Here is a 21,760-nt window from a genome sequence, read left to right on the forward strand (position 1 = left end):
TGCTGGGACACAAATGTGGGGGAACATGGGGAGCTGGCAGTGGGGTGCAGGGCTCTGACCCCAGTTTTCTAACCCACCTGCCAAGGGGACAAGGCTGGGACAAGCCCAGGGGCCAGATGAGATGGACTTTCTCCCACACAGCTTCTGCCCAAGATTCCTGAGGAGTCCTGAGGAGTCCATTTGCCTGTGTGCTGCCTATGTGCTCTGTGTGCATTTTGCAAGCTGTCTTCCTGCTGCTTGTGCTCTGCCTGCTCTCTGCCTGCACTTTGCACACTACCCGCACGCTGCCCGCACGCTGCCCGTGCTCGCTGTCACAGCCGGGTGTGCAGCAAGGGTGCTGCCTGGCCCAGGAGACTGTGGCAGCAAAGCTCTGCCTGTCCTGCCGGTGCCGGTGTGTGCCCAGGGCCCACAGCCTGTGGGGCTGGAGATGCTGGGTCCTTGGGGGCAGCAGCTCTGCCCCTGCCAGGCTCCTTCAGCCTCAGCCGGAGCCTCCGCGGCACCCACCACTCTGCCCAGCTCTGCCCAGCTCTGCCTGAGAAGCTGTAGCCGGGTGGACCTTCCTGGCCACCAGAAATGAAAGCGGGAACTGGGAGCCAGGAGAACTGGTGCCCACCATGGAGCCATCCTGAGCTCTGCCCGCAGTGGGAATGATGTCACAGGAGAAGAACCATAGAATCACAGAATCATTTTGATTGGAAAAGAGCTTTAAGATCATCAAGTCCAACCATTAACCCAGCACTGCCAAGTCCACCACTACGCCATGTCCCTGAGAACCTCATCTCTGTCTGTCCAACCCTCCAGGGATGGTGACTCCAGCACTGCCCTGGGCAGCCTGTTCCAATGCCCAACAGCCCTTTCCAGGAAGAAAGGTGATGGAGGGCAGCTGGTGGACATCAGGATGGGATGAGGCCAGCTGGTACCATGACAGCAGCCCAGTCAGCATGGTACTCAGGGATGGGGCTCTGGCACGGTCCTTGGTATTGCTCAGCATTGTGTAGCTGGAGCTGGTGCCAGCGCAGTGTCTGACACTGCCTGGGGAAACATCACCTCACAGCAAAAAGCTGAAGAATAAAAGGAATTGGACATCATGTGACTTGTTGGTGTTGCTTACCAGATGATGAAGGACAACGGCTGAAGCCACTCCTGGGACATCACGTAATGCAGTAACAGAAAGTGATGAATCAGCTCAACATCACCAAAGCCAAAACTGACAAAATCAATAGAAAACTGGGCACACTGAGCCTATGAGACCTGGGACAGCATCAAAGCTCCTCTTACTCCACTGCAGAGGCCATTGGAGAAACAAAAGAGGCTTCCAGAAGGCTCATAAAGGCCTAGAAGAAGAAAAGGAGTCAAATTCAGGCAAGAAAAGTGCAAAATTAAATACAATTAAAGAGGAAAGAGGTTATTGCAGACATCACACCATTCTGTGCAAATCTCTTCATATCAGCGCTGAAGAGCATTTGGGGAGAACCAGCCACAGTGCTCATGATGGTGAGCCAGCAGGGTGAATTTGGGATATCCCCAGGCTCCTCCCAGGGCACGTCCTCGCTGGCACCCTGCGGTGCCGCAGGGACGTTGGGCACCGCGAGCTCGCCCCAGCGCCCAGGCTGTCCTGAGACAGCGGAGCCTCACCCAGGCCTGAGCGCGTCCACAGGCTCCCACCACAGCCCCAGCAGGCCAGAGCTGAGCCTGCGAGCGAGCAGCCTCCAGGGAAGGCAACATCCTGCGTCACAGACAGACACACGTCCTGGCAAGAGGCTCCAGTCCAACCAGGCAGCCATACGTCATGTCAGGACAGCTGTGGCGTTGTCTGGCTGAGCCTTGAGAACGTGTAAGAATGGACATCCCCAGCTCCCAGTGACTGTCCCAGGCTGCGCCGCTTTCCTGGGGAAGAATTTTCTTAGGGGTCAAACCTGAACCTCCCAAGCGGGTCAGTGGCTGTTGTCCCCCTTCGCATCATCCAGCACCACCAAGAAGGATTTGACTCCATCATTGCAGCGGTCGGCTGCTCTCAGTCCCCCTTCACCTCCTCATGGCCAGGCTAACCCAGCCCAGCCTCCCCCACCTCTCCTGGTGCAATGTCCTCCAGCTCCATGACCATGTTGGTATCCCTCCCCCAGGCCTCTCCAGTTTTTTCACATCCCTGTTGAACTGGGAGGCCCCTCCACCGGGTGAAGAAGCAGCAGCTTCCTTCCCAGTATCCCCCACTATGGGCTTTGCCTTTCTCTGGAGAAGAGCAACCACAAGCTGATGTTCAACCTGAGGTCCACTGCAGCCTCCAGGTTCTTTTTAGCAGAGTCCTTCCAGCTCAGATGGGTCAGGTGCTTCTCCAAGAAAAGTCCTGTGATACCACGGGCCATCACCATCACAATGGATGAGGCATTGCCACACCTCAGCATCGCGGAGGGCTGAATTCTCTGCATAGTGTGTCCATGGATCTCTTTTCTAAACATCCTGCCGTGGCCTGCAGGCTTTCCTACCGCCACTATATTTTGGTATCTCTGACTGATGGCATCTTGTGATAGACACCAACTTTGTTTAAGTGTCCACAAAGCAGCAGAGGCTGAAAACCATAAAACAATTTCCCTGCACCTCTGAGTTCCATCAGAAAGATCATACATAACGTAAATACACCTGCTTTTCTTAACCACTTTCCACCAGTCACTTGGACACACAGAAACCTTTGACCTCAAAGGAAAAACAGCTGAACCCAGCCACAGGAGGAACTGTAATGCCGACCAAACCCAGGTCTTCTGCTCACCCAGGATGGAGCAGAAGCCACTTTCTTCTGAAGCCACCATGAGAAGCCACCTTCCAAAAAGTCACCATCCCCAACAGACAGGTCAGAGGTTTTTGCTGACAATGTGATGGCTTGATTAAGCACATTGCACGGCCTCCCATGAGCGAGGAGAAGCAGTGGATGGGGCTGGCAGGAAATGCTGTGATGGAGCAGGACCTGCCCGGTGGCCACCATCCCTCCTTTCCACCAGGACATTGTCCAGGAGAAGCAGAGGAGCACAAAGGCACTTGGGGCCCCTTTTCTTTTCCATCAACACCGTAACACTGGTCTTCCTCCCAGTTCATTCCAATTTCCCAAACTGAAGAAGGAACCACTGGGTTGGACAATGACGTATTTGTTTTGGCTTGGCCGGCGAGCGGCAATAAAAGCGATCTCATTGCCAACAATCCATTTCCTATTTCAGGCCCTACCAAAAATAAACTCGGAAGGGAAACTCCAATGAGAACGAAACACGCATGAGAGAACGGGGTCCTGAAATCATACAGGGAATTTCTCTCTCCACGCTCACCGGGAGGGGGGACGGTGGTACCAGGGCTATTCCGTGCTGGAGGAGGGATTGTGAGGGGCCTGGGGACATCCACCAGCTCCACCAGCACTACAGCATGAGCCAGGGTAAGCTGAGAGGAGTATAAATGTATATTCAGCCTACATACAATGTAGGGGCTTTGTGTGGATACATGCTATCCATGGGGAAATTCCTCCTTTACCCCCAAAAGTGGATGTAATGGTCCTTGGCTGCCTTTCCTGGGTATGTTCGGATCCAGGATGGCCAGGCTGGGGGCACTGGAATGTCCCCTGTCCATGTCAGTGACATCTCCACACAGACACCATGCAGCTGGCACGGGGCTGCCTGTGGCCGGGCTGAGCCGATCACCTGTGGACTGGGCCCCAGAGAGGAGCAGCCACCTCAGTGCCACCAAAATCCTTTCACATTCCTCACCACAGCCGTCAGTGACCTCATCAATGTCCCCAGAGGACGGAGCAGCCTTTTTGCCGGCCATCACCTCCTGCTTGCGTGTCCCCCAGCTCAGCTGCTGCCAGCCCTGGGCACGCAGGAGCCGGCGGTGCCACCAGCACGGTGCTGCGGTCCCTCGGGGAGCCGGGGTCCCCACCAGCACGGGCTGTGGCTCCGGGACCTTCTGCCACCAGCCCTGGAGCAACATGAACACCTGGAACCAGCATCTGCAGCAACCCCTGGGTTGATGGAGCCTTTGGCTGGTTTGTTCGCAGCCTTTGCCCCCACAGGGGGCTGCTGGGGGCAGTTTTGTCACTGCAGCCTTTCCCTGTGCCCAAAATGCCATGAGACACAGGACATCAATACAAATATACACTCCAGGAGTATAAATTTTTATATCTATATACACACACACATAGGTATACACTCCTATATACTCCAGGAGCAAATTTATATATGTATGTTTTTATATATATGCATAAGTACTCTCGCATATAGTCCTGGAGTACATACTATATATACTTATAAGCATACAAGTATAGATATCTACGCTTATATATTTTAGATATATACTTATATTTTTATATGCTTCTATTTATTTTTTGTACATACTAATAGATGCATATATATATGTGTACATATAAACACATGTGTCTATAAGCTCCAGGCTGAGCTGAGCATGCCCGCAGCACCAGGTGCCAGCCCTGTCACCGCTGGCCACATGGCAGTGCCACCAGGCACCTCCAGACACCACGTCCACAGATCAGGTCTTTGTGGCATTGAATCCAACAAGTGCCACGCTGGGCATCTCCCGGAGGAGCTGGGGTGCGGGAGCCACGGGTGCGGGGTCCCCCACACGGAGCTGTGGGGAGCAGGACAGCGGGGTGTCCAGCGGGACTGTCCCTCCCTGCACACCCTGAGCCCAGCAACAGCTCTGGGCTCTGTGAGCAGGACTTGGCATCTCCATAGACCAATTTTGTCCCCGCTGATGGGCACCCAGCGCTGGGCAAAAGGCCACAGGGATGCTTCTGTGCCCTGTTCTCTGCTGCAACACTTCACGTCAGGGTCTCTGGGGGGCCCTCCACAGTCCCTGACCCTTCAGACCGAAGGAAGGGGTGCAGGTGAATGTGCCACTTGGGCAGACAGTGCTGCAGCCTGAGCAGCCCCGGGGCACTGGGGGGCTGCAGCTGGAGCCCCCGACTTGGCAGGCGTTGGACGTGTGTGCAACACCTCCCTGGGCAGCAGGCCAAGCAAACCCACTTTGGCTCCATTTCAAGACTCTCCCTCACCCAGTGCAGTAGTGGAAGTGTTTGCATGTGATCCAGGGCACCAAGGCCTCTCTGGCTGCAAGGAACTGCAGAGAATAGCTCAGTAGCTGCAGCGCCTTGGGTTGCAAATGCATTTCTAGCACATGGAGCCATATCTGAGCAGATCCAAGAGCCTGAGCCTTTATTCCAGCCTCCAGAAGCTCTGTTTGGCACCATCTTGGAAAAAACCCTATTGTTGCATTACAGAAACCACGAGCTTTTGAGCAGAATAATCAGGAAGAAGAAAGGCAGAGGCATCCGCAGCGCCACTACCTGATCTATCCCCACGCCCGTGCTGGCCCGGCCACACGCTGTAATGCACCCGGCCGTGTTTAGTCTGTGTGGGAGTACAAATCACGGCGCGATGTCATCGCTCTGCCAGCGTCTGGATTTCATTAGGAGCCACATGATGGGCCGCGGCTGCTGCTGGGGGCTGGCCGGGCTCCCCCCGCGGAGCTGCACGGGATGCAGGGGCGGCAGGTGAGGGCGCGGGGCTGAACCGGCGCCTTGGCTGCAGGTGAGGAGCAGCAGCCGCCTCAGTGGGATGTGGTTTGGTCCCTCTGGGATGTTTGAGGACCCTGAAAATATCCTGAGGCGAAGGGAGCATGGCCTGAAGCTGTTCCCTGCTATCATGGCGACTGCAGGGGCATGGCGAGATGGAGCCCCTGGAGCACCCTTAGCCCAGAAGACAGGACCCCCACGTCTGGGTCTCTGCCCCTCCGCAGAAGCCAGGCTGCTGAAACAGCTGGGCACAGCTGGGAAATGGGCAGCCCTGGGCCAAGGGATGGAAGGAGCTGGCTGCAGAGTCTGCTGCATCCCTTGCAGTCCACATCCTTTGCATCACTTGCAATCCACTGCAACTCTTGCATCCCTTGCATCGTTTGCAGCTTGCTGCATCCCTTACATCCTGCTGCCGCTTGCAGCCCTTCCAGCCTTCGCAGCCCCTGGCCCCTGCACAGAGCTCCCAGCCAAGCCCTCACGCTCCTCCTGACTGTCACCCCCTCTCTCCCAGGACGAAGCGCCATGCAGTGACCCCAGAGCACCCGTGCCAGCCAGCAGGAGCACCCCCAGCAGCTCCCGTCCCTTGCCAGGAGAGAGCCCACGCTCCCCAGGCAGGGCCATGCTGTCCACAGGATGGTCTAGACCCATTGCCCTGTGTCACACAGATGTTCTGATAACCACTCTGCTCTGCAGGGAATGGAGACACAAGGAGCTCCTGGGCTGCTGAACCGTAACACAACTTTGCCTTGGCTGAGCATCTGCATGTCCTCCTGGTGAAGGAGCCTCTCCTCCTGTGCAGCCAGTACGCACATGTGCAGTGTCTCTTTCGAGTCCCCATGGATGCCCCGTCCAGATAACAAAAGCCTGGCCATGTTTTGCAACATGTTTCTGACCAGGCACGTTCATCCCAGCAGGTCAAACCCAGCTGTTCCAGCTCGGTAGCCCTTGCTCTGCCCGCTGCATGAGCAGCCGATCGGGGAGCACAGAGGTTTCACCCAGCACCACCGAGAGCCAGCGAACACCTCCATCCGGATCTCACTTTAGCTGCAGCTCAGGGGTGAAACTCCCATTCAGATATTCAGCTCCAGAGGCCAGAGTGGGGGAAACACATTTACTCCACAATGTTTAAATTGGAATAAATCCGGTGAGCCTGAGGCCCCGAGGCTCTGGCATTCCCTGCCACAAGCTCTCCTTGCCCAGGTGACGAGTGTGCGTGAGGCTGAGCTCAGACACAAGTCTAAAGTGGCCCAAAACAGGAAGGGAGGCTGGGGATAGGTGTCAAAGGCATGTGCCCAGCAGCGCCACGGGGAACAGAGCCGCTGGTGGGATGCTCACCAGCTCCCAGCCCAAGCCCCAGATGATGCTGCTTGTCCCCCACCCCATGGTAAAAGCAGTAAAGCTACATCTGGTGCAACAGCTGCAGCGCATCGGCATCTTTTGGTGACGCTGGACGCCCAGTGGAACCGCGCTCGCAAAGGCTGAGCAGCTCCCAGCTCCGGGGCGGTGACTCAGAGCTGTGGTGATGTGGCAGCTCTCCCCGGGGACACCAGCCTTGGGCAGCTCTCTCCTGCAGATGGGTTTCTCTGGGGGATGATTCCTAATCACAGTGTGCTCCAGCTGCAGAAATGAGCTGTCCTGCTCCACGCATGTGGGCACCCCACTCCTGCTGCTGTCTCTGCATAATGTGGGGTCCAGCAAGGCCATAAAAATGCTGGTTTCCAGCATTTCTGAGCGTGCAAACATGCTCTTTGGGAGAGAGCTACACCCAGGCATCACTTCCTTAAATGGGAAGCCTTTGGAAATCTTTCCATGCTGGGAGATGTTTTTCCTGCAGGTGAGTGCAGGAAGCCTGAGCCCCACAGGGGACACTTTACCTGGCGGAGAGGAGAGCGGCTTCAGTGGGAAACAGAGTCCCTTTGCCCTTCTGGATGTCCTTGCACGTCCCACGCTGGGGCAGGGGCTCCATCCCATGACATGTGCTTGTACCCCTGCTTCTCACCACTCACCCTTCCACCAAAAGTGTGAGGAAATCCCCGTGGTTGGTTTAGGGGCTCGAGAAAGAAGCAGTGGGCCAGGCTCAGCCCCTGGCTCCCTGTGCCAAGGCAAGGAGCATCCCTCTCCCCCATTGCAGAGCCCCTCATCGTGAGCACCTGAATGTGGCCTCATCGTGCCCGGCCGGGCGCATCACCCCGCACACGTGGGCCAGCGGCAGCCAGAGCAGGACCATGTAGTGAGACCACCTGCAAGTCCCATTGGGCTCTTCCCCAGACCCTCTCGCCTGTGTGAGCTCCGTGGTGGGGGTGGCGGGGTGGGGAAGGACAGGAGGAGCTTTCTCGCTCCTTTTGTCCCCCCATCGCTCCCTCCAGGCCAGGTTAAGGCTCTTGCTGGACATCACAAGCCAATTGTGGGGCTGTTCTCAAACCCCTGGGTCCAGCCACTGTGATCTTCTCCTGGGTGCCAGCAGGTCCTGGGGAGCACGGGAAGGGCCCATGTTTTCTCCTCCCACGCCGTACCACCTGAGCTGCTTGTGGCACCGCTGCTGGGTCGGGTACCTCCCACTCCAACTTGACCCCACACCCCAGGAGCTTCACGCACATCCTAAGGGATCATGATGTGCTCCCTGCCTGGGACACCCGGGGCACATGGAGCCTGGGACATGCTGGGGTCACCTGTGCTCTCCAGCCCTGGTGCCACCCACCCGCCCCTCCCCATGCTCCCAGGCCCAGGCTGGGGCTGCGCATTGTTCCCAAGGGGAGACAGCTGCTTTCAGCTCACTGAGCTTCTTCCCTCAACTCAAAGCACCGGCGTGCCCCTTGTCCCTCTGTCCTCATGGCACTTGTGCATGTCCCTGCAGAGCCCCCTGTCCCCCAGCTCATCCAGCACAGCGAGCTCACCCCGAATCTCCGCTGCCATCCCACCGCATCCCGGCCCAGCACAAAGGCAGCACGAGCCCTATGCAAACCAGGGCCAGCTACCTGGTGGCATGCACACGGGCTCAGACATCTGCTCCAGGTCCTCAAAAGCCCAGCCTGTGCCGGCCCCAGACTGCAGACAGCAGCGCCCGGAGCCTGCCGGGCTAATGAGAAGCACATGGGACCCACATCTGGTAGCGATTGAGCAGGGAGCAGCGCTGGGAAGGAGGAAGCACAGATTTCCTGCAGCACAAAGGAAGGGAGAGGAATGTCCGTGGCAGAGTGGAGGCCCCGATGTCCCCCCTTCCCTCCGCCGGCTCGGCCGTGATGCCTTCGCTAGAGGTGCAAAGGCACCGGATCGTGCCTTGCTCCTTTGCTGGCACCGCTGGATCTTGTCCCAGAAGATGTGCTCCATCCTTCCCTGGGCTGAGCCCCCCATTCCTCAGCTGCCCCCCTTTCTGAGTACAGGGGTGCACAGGCTCCCCGTGGCCGCTGGGCACGGCTCTCATGGCTCTACTGGCCCTCTCAGGCTCATGCATGTTCTCTCCCCTCCAGTCCGGTGCTGACCAGGGTCAAGGTCAAGACCTTACTGCTCAGAGTCTGGGGTCAAGACAACTCTCCTCATGCCCAGACACCACTGGGCTTCAGCTCCCCCTTGAATCGGCTTTGCGAACAGAACAGAAGCCCTGACGAGGTGGTGAAGGTGGCAAGATTAAGGCAGGGTCTGCTCCATGGCATGATGATCAGATGCGACGTTTGGATGGGGACAAGGCAAGGGCTGCATTTAGGTCCTCACCAGTGCAGGCAGCCGTGCCGGGGACAGGCAGTTTGCCAGCGCAGTCTTGGCCCCTCCATCCCCAAGTATCCACGGCTGCCGCAGGGATTTTGGGCTGCATTGCCGGGGGAACACCCCCGGACAGCAAAATCCTGTGACAGCAAACCCTGGGTTCAGGTGACACCAGGTAAGGACATTTAGCAAAAGCTTAATGGCAGAGGATGACAAAGTGTCAGCGATGCTCCTGTCCTGGTCTTTCACACCACTCCAGCCAACACTGAACAGCACAACCAATAGCTTTTCATTAAAGACTCTGTTTTCCCTTCCTGAGCAGCTCAACACGGTGCAGCCCCCCAGGCTCTGCGCCACAGCTCTGCCTCAGGCAGCTCCAACACAGCAAGACCTCTGGTGGTTCCCAAGGGTGGGCTTGGGGTGATGTCTGTTCAAAATATGGGGCAACAATTGCATGGGGACATTGCTGCCAAGCTGGGAAAAGAGCAGGCAGGGGATGGGCAGGACAGACAGACATGGCAGGGTTAACCACATGAGGTCTAAGTAGCCCATAGGCAGAGGGGTCTGCAGTCAGCCCACCCAAAGCCTCTCCAGGACATAGGATCTGGGGATCCTTGGATGGAAATCTGAAATTTCCCCACCAACGGGGGGGGGGGGGAAAAACAAAGGAGCAAAATTCAGGGAGATATTAGGGCTGCCCCATTTTGCTGGGGATGCTCTGTGTTCTTCTCTAACATGGACATTTCTACTCCCTTCGAGCAGGCAGCACAGCTTTTGTAAGCTTTGAAGTCATATTGAAACTGCTACTTTTTATGCATTTTTAATACATCTCAGTGGATCTTTTGTTTTGAAAATTCAAGCTGGGCCCCTTTTCATGCGTGCCGGTGAATGAAATGAATTTGCAACTCAGCCTGTGCTAAACATTGATCTCATTACCTGCACCCCAGTGCCCACGAAAAGAAACCATTGCCATCTCAGCAGTGTGTTTGAAGTTTAAAGGCACTTAATAAACTCTGTGTGGTTTAAGGGATTAAAAAGGATCCTGCAGCCGAGTGGTCTTGCCCTTCTCAGGGCTCCCCAGTGAACCCACAGATGCTGTCCAGCTTTGCTGTGGTGCAGCGTCTGTAGGGAACGATCCCCAGCTCATGGGCTGAATTGAAACCATGGAGCCCTGAGCGTGAAATTCCCCGACACGGGGGGCAACCGCATTTCCAGCCGTGACAAAGTCACCCTGTGCAGTAACTCAAAAGCTGCCAAACTCCATCTGAATCGCTTTGAATAAAATGAAAATATTTTAAGCTGTTTTCAAGCCCGAGCAGACGGACAGCCCGCAGACGCTCCCCGCGCATCCCACGGCATGGGCTGAAGAGAAACCTCCAGGAAAACCCTCCCGCCCGTGCCCCGTGTGCGCGGCCCCGCTCCCCCGGCGCCCCGAGCCATCGAGGCACCGCCGCGCACACGGAGCCCGGGGAACGGCGGGAACGGCGGTCGCTGCTCCGGCCCCGCTGCCGAACCGGGAGCGGCTCCTGCGGAGGATGCTCGGCGGGACGGGCGGGGAAACGGGCGGGGCCGTGGGCGGGGCCAGTGGGCGGGGCTGTGAAGAGGGCGTGCTCAGGGGCGGGGCGTTATGGAGGGGCGGAAGCGCGCATGCGGGCGGCGCGGCGGGGCGGGGACGCGCTCCGCGGCGCCATGGAGCGGTTCGGCGGCGGGGTGGGCGGCTACGAGTACGGGTACGAGGTGGCGGCGGCCGAGCAGCTGTCCCGGCAGCAGGAGCGGCACTACCGGCTGCTGTCGGAGCTGCAGACGCTGGTGAAGGCGCTGCCCAGGTGAGCGGAGGGCGGCGGGGCCGGGAGCGGGGGGGCGGTGGCGGCGGGCGGGCGCTGACCCGGTGCCGTGCCCGCCGCGCAGCTCCTGCCAGCAGCGTCTCTCCTACACGACGCTGAGCGACCTGGCGCTGGCGCTGCTGGACGGGACCGTGTTCGAGATCGTGCAGGGCCTGCTGGAGATCCAGCACCTCACCGAGAAGAACCTCTACAGCCAGCGCCTGCAGCTGCACAGCGAGCACCGCGGTGCGGGGGGCGCCGGGCGGGGCGGGAGCCGGGGAGAGCCCGGGGGGGCAGGGCCGGGCCGAGGTGCCGGGGGGAGGCGGTAGGGGGCGCTGGGGGGCGGGCACCGGGGAGCTGGGGGTGCACAGTGGGAGGGGGGGCCGGGTGGGAGCGGGGCCGACACACGAGGGGCACTGGGGAGAGGTCGGGGGGAGCACTGGGGGAGGTGGGGGGCACCGAGGGGCAATCCCGGGGCACTTGGGTGGGGCGTCATAGAGGGGACAGGCCGGGGGCACTGAGGGGGAGCCAGTGGGGAGGTATTGGTGGGGGGGCACTGGGTGGCAGTCCTGGGGCACCGGGTGGGTGGCAGGCGGGGAGGGCTCTGCAGGGGGGATGGGGACACTGCGGACGGGAGGCAGGGCCGGGGCACCCAGGGGTGACAGTGGGGGCACAGGGGAGAGGCTGGGGGCGCAGGCAGTGGGTGCATGGGGGGTGTGGGAACACTGGGGTCCGGCCTGGGGCACTGCGAGGAGGTGGTGGGGACACTGGGGGTCACACGTGGCCGGTTCCCTGGCCTGTGGTGGTTCCGCAGGGCTGAAGCAGGAGCTGTTCCACCGGCACAAGGAGGCCCAGCAGTGCTGCCGGCCGCACAACCTGCCGCTGCTCCGCGCCGCCCAGCAGCGCGAGATGGAGGTACGGGGCTCGTGTCCCTTCCCTGGGGGGCTCCCAGGGGAGCAGGGCCCTTCCTGCATCGCAGCATCCAGAGGGTTTGACTGATTGTCGCCCCGCAGCCTCGGGAGCCGCCAGCCGTCTCGGCTGGTGTTCCCAGCACAGCCTGAGGTTCCCCACTGTGCTGGTTTGACTGAAAATGGGTTAATTTTCTTCATGCAGTTAGAAACCTTTCTTTTCCGTAGCTAGCACACTCATTATTTGGATATAGTTTGAGAACAAGAGAGAACACCCCAGTGCAGAGTTAATGTTTTAATTGCTCTGGTCTGAGAGCCAAGGACACTCTGAGCTCTGCCCACAGGTGTGAGGTATCGAGGGAGATGGACGGACAGAGCTGGACTGACACCCAGACTGAGCAGTGAGAGTGTTCCAGCCCATCGGCGTCATGCTGCATTTTTAAGGAGAATGGGGAGCTTCTGGTCTCTGGGGTGTTCTCGCTCTTGGGCATTTTTTCTCTTGCTCGTTCTTTCTTGGCTCTTTTTGCTGGAGCTGGGGGAGTTTGGCTCAGGACATTTAGTTTGGCCTTTTGCCGTTTTGTAGAGGCCTCTGAGCCTTTCTGCCTTTTTGTTTTTATTTTCTCTGTTCGGGACCTGCTGCTGCTTACTGGGACTGGCTGCTCAGTTGTGGACAGAGTTTGTGAGGAATTGCCTTGAGTATCTTATTTCTATTTTATATATATTTTTACTAGTAGTGTATTTTGTTATTTTATTAAGCTGTGTTATCTAAATCCAAGTCTCTCCCTTCCCTTTCGGTTCTCTCCCCTGTTGGGAGTGGATGGGAAGGGGTGAGTGAGCGGCTGTGTGGTTGTATCGCCAGCCCGGGTTAAACGACGACACCCACCCAGACTCGGGGCTGCGCTCCTCTTGCTCTGCCTTTTGTCCCCCAAGACTGGGCAGCCCAGGCTCTCACCAGCTGGGGCAGCTGCACCCCAGGCTCGATCTGGGAACCGTGGACGTTCAGGAGCCCGCTCCCATGGAGCGATGCTCCCCACAATGCTTTAACGAGTCCTTGTTATAAGAGGGACTGAACCCTGTGTACAGATAGAGAGCGAGTTGATAGAAAACACAGAGAAGGTGTGTGAAATCTGCCTTTACGACATAACAAGTAAAAAGCAGAGAATACTCAAAGAAATGACGTTTTACTTTGTAGCACTGATAACCAGGAACTACCTTGAGATACTTAAGCATAGAAATAGTTTCTTCAAGCATTCCAAGACGTTTGGAGAAACTTGAGCATGAGCGGCGTCTTTAGTCCCAAAGGACTTATCTCTATATTAGTGATGAGAGACAGAGACTTTTACAAGGTGAAGGAAAGTGCAGGTAGCTAGTTGTTGTAATTGATGGCGTTTAAATGTAGAGGGGAAGGTGCTTTGCTCCAGGTAAGGCAAACAGGTAACTGTTCAAATACAGCTCTTTCCTGACCTCCACAGCACCCCGTCAGCGCTTGCTGTCGGATCGTTGGTGTTTCCGTGTCCCTTTGTTTCCTGTCGAGGTGACTGAAGCCAGGCTGGGCCTCTGTCAGCCATCCCTCTTGCTTCTGTCAAAGTAACTTATGCTTGCAGCAAGTAATAAGCCATACTGCCTTTTTTAAAGCATTTCCAATATTGTATTTGCTCATTAAGCGTGCCACGTGTCATTTCTCCTTGTCTTACATGGCGTGCAACTTCTTCCTACTTCCTTCCCCGGCCCTTCTTCTTTTCTTTTTCTTCTGCCAGGTGTTACTAGGGCTATTTCTTAGTCTTTTTATGCTCTGATATTTGTGCTGTAGAGCATTTCGGGAACAGGGCGATCATCGTGGTAACATTCGGTATGTGTCTAAAGGAGCTGCCCTCTGCGGTTAAAGGTTTGGAAGCCCAGCTCCCAGGAGATGGGTTGGGATGAGGCTCCCAGCAGGGTAGTACAAGACCGAGTTTTGAGATGTTCCTAATGGAACCCACAGCATTTAAAAAAGCTTTGCCTGTCATACAGTGTCACCGGAGCTGAAGCAAAAGCTTATGTTTAAGCCTTACTTTTCTCCAAGATTTTGGCACTTTTATGTAGCCCAGAATCAGGTGCTGACCCTAAACAGTGTGTAGACACTTTAATCTCCAGCACAGCAGGTGGAGACGGTGGTTGGTGTCTCCCCAAGGCAGCTGGGAGAAAGGAAGGAAGGTCTTTGGGGAATGAGGTGTTTGAATCCCCCACATCTTCCACAGAGTGTGAACCTCTAAACTGAAGGATGCTGAAGGATGGAGCTTTCTTAGGTTCATTAGCATCCCATAGTGAAGGAGGCAGTTAGCCCCTCTGCCTTGCCTTTTATTGAGGCTCAAGTTGTCCTGAATTTCTCTACATTCATTCTAGTAAAGTCCTGCCCCAGGTGTTTTCTGCAGAGCAGCTGGTGTATGGGGATCTTTTGGTGGATCACAGTCCTGCATCCTCCTTAATAGTGTGTAGTTCTGCGAAGCTTTCCCAAACCTACGGACATAATTAAAAATGTAAGGCACTAATTGACTGTTGTACATCCAAGAACGGTTACATGAGGCAGCTCCTGCTCCATGTAAGTAACAATTGCTCTTTGTTTAGGCCTGGCCTTCTGCAGACAGCCCCTGGTGACGTCCAGGGGACAAACCTGCGCTCTTCTACAGGCTGTTCAGGACCAACATCCCTCTCACCCAAATTCTGGGTTTCCCCTTAGTCTTTCCACTCCCCATCAGGTGGATCTGCCCAAGTCTCTTAAACCACCGGCTGCATCCCAGACTTGGTGGCTTCTCCCTTCCCGTGCGGTGGGGTCACAAACCCCCAGCTGAACACCTGCCTGTGCAATGAAGGGGCAGCGTTGTGCAAGTAAAATGTTGAAATGTGCCATTTACTTCTTGCAAGAGAAGTCACCTTCCTATGTTTTAGATGGGATTTGGTGCTTCCTGGCTTTCCCTTGTGAAAGAAGCTCAGTACAGCTCAGGAAAGCTGTATTGCCTCACCTCTGCACACACGCGGCTTTATATCTGAGCTGAGCTGTCCTCGTCCCCTGCAACCCTCCTGCTCTCTGCCACCGAGCTGGGAGGAATGGTGACGCTGGAAGCTGTGCTGCCATCAGAGACCTGGACAGGCTGGAGAGTTGGGCGGGGAAAAATTGAATGAAATAGAACAAGGGCAAGTGTAGAGTCTTGAATCTGGGCAGGAACAGCCCCAGGTTCCAGTGTAAGTTGGTGAATGACCTATGAGAGAGCAGCGTAGGGGAAAGGGACCTGGGGGTCCTGGGGACAGCAGGGTGACCATGAGCCAGCACTGGGCCCTTGTGGCCAGGAAGCCAATGGGACCTGGGGTGGGTTAGAAGGGGGTGGTCAGTAGGTCAGAGAGGTTCTCCTGCCCCTCTGCTCTGCCCTGGGGAGACCACACCTGGAATCTTGTGTCCAGCTGTGGCCCCTCAGTTCCAGCAGGACAGGGAACTGCTGGAGAGAGTCCAGCGCAGCCACCAAGATGCTGGAGGGAGTGGAGCATCTCCCGTGTGAGGAAAGGCTGAGGGAGCTGGGGCTCTGGAGCTGGACAAGAGGAGACTGAGGGGGGACTCATTCCTGGGGATCAAGATGGAAAGGGGGAGTGTCAGGAGGATGGAGCCAGGCTCTTCTGGTGACAACCAGTGACAGGACAAGGGGTAATGGGTTCAAACTGGAACACAGGAGGTTCCACTTAAAGATGAGAAGAAACTTGTTCCCGGTGAGGGTGGCAGAGCCTGGCCCAGGCTGCCCAGGGGGTTGTGGAGTCTCCTTCTGTGCAGACATTCCAACCCGCCTGGACACCTTCCTGTGTAACCTCATCTGGGTGTTCCTGCTCCATGGGGGGATTGCACTGGATGAGCTTTCCAGGGCCCTTCCAACCCCTGACATTCTGGGATTCTCTGGCAGTTTCTGCTGTGTTGATTTTCCTCCAGAGCTGACCAGTGGTGCTGGTTTCTGCAGCCAGCAGATCCCGGCAGCTCCCGCAGCGCGCACCCCGCGCCTCTGATGTAGCACATGGTCGCTCTGCTCCGTTTCTCCTTCAGAGGCCACTCAGAGGTTTCTCTGCTGAGGTTTAGGCAGGTGTCAGCAGGACAGGGGGGGCTGTCTTTTCCTGATTGAGGCTATTTTGCAAAGTCCTTGTTTGGTATTGTTCTCAGTCTGCCCAAACCAGAGCGCCAGCACCCTGCTGCACCAAGCGAGGCACCAGCTTGCTGTTGTCAGTGCAAAATAAATGGGCTTTCCAGTTGCAAAGTTGGGTTCTTGAGGAGTTCAGCTCCTTTAGTGAATAAACAGGATTTGGGGGTGATGTGCAGCTCCAGCTCTTGTGTGTCCAGGGAATGTGGAGGCTCAGGGAACATCTGAGGTGGCACCTTGATGAGCTTCAGTGCTCTCTCTTACTCCTCCAAGTCTTTCTTCAGCCCCGGCGGTGCTGTGAGGGGTTTGCGGTTCCTGCTCTGCTGGCTTCTTTTGTTGCTCTTGGTCTTTCCTGGCCTCCAAACCCACAGCAAACAGGCTGGTCCCAGTGACGTCCCTGTGTTTTCTGGTGCGGTGGCTTTGCTGTGCGACTCGGCGAGTGGAGGAGGTGGGAGCTGGGGCCGCGCAGCTCTCTGCTGTCCCCAGGACCCGTCAGTGCCTCAGGACAGCGCTGCTGCTCGCTTGCAGTAAAAGAGATGAGAACAAGGCAGGAGGAAGTCAGATATTTCACCTTTCTTCCTCTCGACTGTTATCTTTGTCAGGCCGTGGAGCAACGAATCCGAGAAGAGCAGCGAATGATGGATGAGAAGATAGTCTTGGAGCTGGACCAAAAAGTGATAGACCAGCAGAGCACCCTGGAGAAGGCTGGGGTGTGCGGCTTCTACATCACCACCAACCCGCAGGTCAGGGCTGGGCAGGGAGCGTGCGGTCTGGCAGCGCTCCTGTCCTACGTCTTTATTATTTTATTTCATTTTTAATCTTGCTCTTAGTGAATTCCGAGCTGCCGGCTCGGAACGACCCGTCCTCTGCCTCCGCAGCGGGTGGGCAGCGTGCGCTGGGCAGACCCAGCGCTGCGTTCATAGCAAAGAGCAGAAACCCGTTAGACAGGGCAGCATCCCCAGCTTGCTGCAATGGTTTTGCCAGTGTGGAGGGAAGAAACACTCGTGCCAACAGCCCGCAGTCCTGTGACTCATGAACGGGCCTGAATTGTGCTGAAATAATTGGCTGCGTAGGTGTATTGCTTTTGTACCTAGCTCAGCTGTACAAATTGCCTTCAAGAAGCCTTTTTGTTAGGCATCCTGTTAATTCTTGCACGTGACTTGCTGAAGATGATCTCAGACTGTGATTAGAGAATTGTTCTTGGTTTCCCCCACGCATCTGCTCTTAAAACTCGCGAGCAGTCGCCTGGGTTTCTCTCTGTTGTCTTAGTGCCACCGCAGGAATGAAAAAATGGAACTCCCAAGGTCTTGTAATGCCACAGAAGTCTGCAAGGAATGCAGAAATGGGCTGTTCTGAACTCTGGGTTTTGAGCTGATTAAATCTCATGTCGCTAAAAACCTACTAGTGAGAAAAGACTGCTTAAGCTGAGATAAACAGGCATTTCTAAAACCCACACGATTCCTGTTGTGTAGCCTTGAACAAGCCTCTTATTTTTCCTGTGCTGCTGTTTCTCATCTGTATAATGAAAGCAGCTCTTTCTCTCCCTCCTGCCCCTGCCTTTTATGTTATTTTTGTAAGTTAATAACTCCTAACAGAGTTCCCATTTGCCGGCTGTTGTTTATGTTTGGCTTTACGACAGCTGGCAAACCAGAGCTTGGCTTGTACCTGTGAACAGCACCATCGTGTAAGGAGTCACCGCTGGGATCTGGGGTGTGTTGGAACTGGGGTGGTCAGTAGGTCAGAGAGGTTCTCCTGCCCCTCTGCTCTGCCCTGGGGAGACCACACCTGGAATCTTGTGTCCAGTTGTGGCCCCTCAGTTCCAGCAGGACAGGGAACTGCTGGAGAGAGTCCAGCGCAGCCACCAAGATGCTGCAGGGAGTGGATCATCTCCCGTGTGAGGAAAGGCTGAGGGAGCTGGGGCTCTGGAGCTGGACAAGAGGACACTGAGGGGGGACTCATTCCTGGGGATCAATATGGAAAGGGGGAGTGTCAGGAGGATGGAGCCAGGCTCTTCTGGGTCACAACCAATGGTAGGACAAGGGGCAATGGGAACAAACTGGAACACGGGAGGTTCCACATGAATTGGAGAAGAAACTTGTTCCCGGTGAGGGTGTCAGAGCCTGGCCGAGGCTGCCCAGGGGGGTTGTGGAGTCTCCTTCTGTGCAGACATTCCAACCCGCCTGGACACCTTCCTGTGTAACCTCATCTGGGTGTTCCTGCTCCATGGGGGGATTGCACTGGATGAGCTTTCCACGGCCCTTCTGGTCCCTGACACTCTGGGATTCTGTGATTCTGTGATCTGTTCTCCCAGCGTTTCCCATCAGCTGCTGTGTTTCCTCCAGTTTCTCCTATAAAATGCCTGCTTATGCAGTTGATACATTTTTACAAAAGTTCTTGTTTCCATAAGGTAAGGTCTGCAAGCCTGAGTCACAGAATAGAGTTCAGTGGTTCAGCTACTCTGCTGTGTAGTCTCTGCGCTAAATGGTTTGTGAGCTACATGTATCTAAAGAACAAGCAGATGGCGAGGAAACCATCAGCTGATGTTGGTTGATTACAGCCATGGAAAAGGGAGTTTTTTCAGGGGAATTAAATCCCCAGAGGGAATCTGATGCCCCAGCACAGCGTAGACGCCCCCAGGGTGACGGCTCTGCCCGCTGTGCCGCCCCAGAGCCCCCGCTGGTGTGTGGCCGTGCTGGGGACGCGCTGCCCTGCTCCCGGGGACACCCGCACAGCTGCCTGGCCCGCGCTCAATTTATTGCTGAACCGTGATCAAAAATAATCAATCTGAATCCTTAGCGAACTGCAAAGCCCCAGGATTCCTGACACAGCTGCGGTTTGCAGCAGCTCTCTTAAGGTGTTCCTGTCCTGTATTGTGTAGAAATGCTTGAACAAGATGAAGGCTTTGCTTTGTGTTTGCTTGTACTTTCTGTTGTTCCCTGAAGATGAGGAGCTGTTGGGTGGGTGGTGCAAACCAGTCCTTGCTGCTTCCTGCAGCATCGTGTTCTTGCAAAAACATCTCTCTTGCTTTGCAGGAGCTGACTTTGCAGATGAATTTACTGGAGCTGATTCGGAAGTTACAACAGAAGGAATCCGAGTACGAGAATGCCTTTTCCTGAATGAGCGAATCTGCTGTTTACTTTCCAGAGTTTTCTTCTGACTTCCCTCTATGGAACAGACTGTTAACGCACTTGCTTTACGTTGTGTCAAGAGGAGGCTGCTGGCTGTACTAGAAGTAGCTGAGGCCTTTAGATGAGCGTAGAGCCCCGGGAGCCTGGGGCCGCCTCCTCTCGAGCAGGGTGTGCGCTGCACGTCTTGCTGGGATGAGAGACAGCGGAGGGTGTTAATCACCGCGTACAACCGGCAGCCTCGGTGAGACCGTTTAACGAGCCGGGGAGCGAACCCAGCGCGGCCGTGCGTGGGTGAGCCCGGTGTTGAGGTGCATCGGGCCGAACGGGCGAGCCGTGCGATCTCCGAACTGCCGCCTCCTCTCGCGATGGAGGAGGAGCAGCGTGTCTCTGGGGGGCAGCGAGAGGCGAGCGGCTGCCACGGCAGACAGGGTGATGCCGACTCGCCATCGATGCTGCTCGCCGTGGCCGCTGCGGAAAAAAGTCCAAAGTTCATCTACAAGAAGATGCTTCTGTGCGTGTTGAGGCAGAAACAGCCTCCTCAACAGGCTCACCCTTCCCAGGTTGATCTCTATTAGCGTCAGCTTTATTAAAGGAGGATTTCAGGCCCCTGCCCAGCGTTGGACTGTGATGTTTGCAGTGTTCCCACCCAACTTGGATAGCAGAAAAGGCTTGAGAGCTTTTGCTTTGTTACTTTAAACCAGTTTGCAAATGGTGAGAAATAAAACATTCTGTCCTGCCTTTTGTGGCTGCAGCTTTCTAAATGTCAGGGGTTGCAATGACATTTGTCCCATCCCTGCTTGAGGAGTGTGGGGTTTGGGGGGCACCAGGTTAAAGCTGGGGGGGGGGGTTGAACTTGGAGTGCTTCTGAGACCTTTCCAGGCCGAGGTGATGACCCCAGGAGCCTGAGTCGCATCCCGGGACTCTGCACAGAGGGAGTGGGGCACTTGCTGTAAACAGCAGAAGATTGTTTCGGGTGCAGGAGCTGTGCTGTGACAGGCGGTGGCTGCCTTGGGAACAGGGTGTTGCGAGGGACAGTCTGCGAGCAGATCGGTTCTTGCAGGTGGAGTTCAAGTTGGAGAAGCTGGTGGGGCTGGCTCAGACACTTTGGGCCGTTGTGTGTTGGGAGGGTTTGATTACACCTGGGTCACTGTTTAAGGCAGGGGCGTCCAACTCGTTTTCACGGGGTCCACATCAGCCTCGCGGTTGCCTTCAGAGGGCCAAATGTTTTAGTACTGTATAAATGTAGTAGTTACATCCTAAAATTACATTCAGCCCTTTGAAGGCAACCGTGAGGCTGACGTGGCCCCCAATGAAAACGAGTAGAACGCGCCTGATTTATGGGTTTTCTGCATTCCTAGAGCAAGGCTTGTATTTGGCATTTGTGTCCTTGGTGTTAGTAGCTCCTCTTGCCCACATCCTCTGCTACTGCTGCAGCAATCCCTTCCCAGCAGAAGAAGATTCAGCGTGCTGTTAATTACTAAGGCTGAGAAATGGGTCGGTCCTGCTGCCCGAGGCACCAGGAGCTCTGACGTTCACAGGAACGCAGGGCGCTGGAGCTGGAGTGAGCCTGCTGGGGAACCAGCTGAAGGACAAACCCGCAGAGGTGCTGGGAGGGAGAGGTGGTGGAGGAGTTGCCCGCTGCTGCAGCCAAACACACTGGAGATCGGCAACTACAGAGACCAACGGGGCTGTTCCACATCCAGAGCTGAGACCCCCTCCAATTGCCATCATGGGTGGGTGTTTCCTCCCCATGCGAACGTGCAACTGAGAGTCAGCAGCTGGAGACAAGAGGTTCTGCTCTTCTGGGGCTTCCACCTTGTGGACTAAAACCCCTAGCAGGAACGTGGGTTGATGTGGGACCAGCGCTGTTGCAGGGTCCCCATGAACCACCTTGAGTTGTGTTGCCACTTGAGCGTCAGCTGGGAGCCCCCCACTCCTGCTGGATTGGGGAGGAGCAGAGTGGGCAACGTTCCCCTTGGAGACACCTTCATCCAGGCGGGGAGCGCGCGTGCAGAGCGGGTGACGAAGGCGTCTGTGTCCCTCTGGCTGCGGGCAGAGCCATTGGCAAGGAAATTGCTTCCCGAGGTGGGATGAGGAGGGTGGGAATGAATGTTGGGTCCTACTGCAGGAAAGGAGAACACCCAGCTGCTGAGGGTAGCGTAGTGCTGACCCCCTTCTCTGACACGAACACTCCGGTGTTGATGGTGCGGCTGGAGCAGCTCGGGGGCAGCGGGTCGGGGCTGCTGCGGGGGGTTCAGCTGCGATTTGCTGTCCTGTGCCGCAAAGAGCAGAGCCCAGAGCTCCCCGCCAGGGACAGCTGCTCCTGCCGGCTCCACCGCCGGCTCTCCGGGGGCGGCTGGTGCTGGGATCGCGGCGGCTGCTCCGGCACTGCCATGACAACGGCAGCTCCCGGCCCTGCCAGGCAGCCGATCCGAGCTGGAATTTTCCATGCCTGTGCTCAGGTTGTGTTTCAGCGAGGTTTTCT

The 21,760-nt window shown here is 56.3% G+C and overlaps 1 protein-coding gene across 2 annotated transcripts; it reads left to right on the forward strand.

Annotated features, from left to right (window-relative positions):
- The first annotated feature begins 10,913 nt into the window (after positions 1-10,913).
- On the forward strand, positions 10,914-20,013 carry DGCR6L (DiGeorge syndrome critical region gene 6 like). 2 transcript variants are annotated; one of them, XR_014185472.1, is made up of 6 exons: positions 10,914-11,091; positions 11,174-11,334; positions 11,903-12,003; positions 16,750-16,890; positions 19,180-19,443; positions 19,647-20,013. XR_014185472.1 is itself a non-coding variant. In XM_082066399.1 (5 exons), the coding sequence occupies exons 1-5, from the start codon at positions 10,955-10,957 to the stop codon at positions 19,261-19,263; spliced, it is 624 nt and encodes a 207-aa protein (XP_081922525.1). In that variant the 5' UTR covers positions 10,914-10,954; the 3' UTR covers positions 19,264-20,013. The 2 variants fall into 2 exon arrangements, 1 of the variants encoding a protein (XP_081922525.1); XM_082066399.1 differs by having other exon boundaries at positions 19,180-20,013.
- The last annotated feature ends 1,747 nt before the right edge of the window (positions 20,014-21,760 follow it).

The sequence above is a fragment of the Streptopelia decaocto genome (genome assembly GCF_964273445.1).
Source record: "Streptopelia decaocto genome assembly, chromosome: 15".
NCBI classification, from domain to species: domain Eukaryota; kingdom Metazoa; phylum Chordata; class Aves; order Columbiformes; family Columbidae; genus Streptopelia; species Streptopelia decaocto.

Coding starts and splice junctions, on each gene's coding strand:
- DGCR6L (XM_082066399.1), top strand. CDS start 10,955: ATGGAGCGGTTCGGCGGCGGGGTGGGCGGCTACGAGTACGGGTACGAG. Junction 11,335..11,902: donor GCTGCACAGCGAGCACCGCG/GTGCGGGGGGCG, acceptor GTGGTTCCGCAG/GGCTGAAGCAGGAGCTGTTC. Junction 12,004..16,749: donor CCCAGCAGCGCGAGATGGAG/GTACGGGGCTCG, acceptor TATCTTTGTCAG/GCCGTGGAGCAACGAATCCG.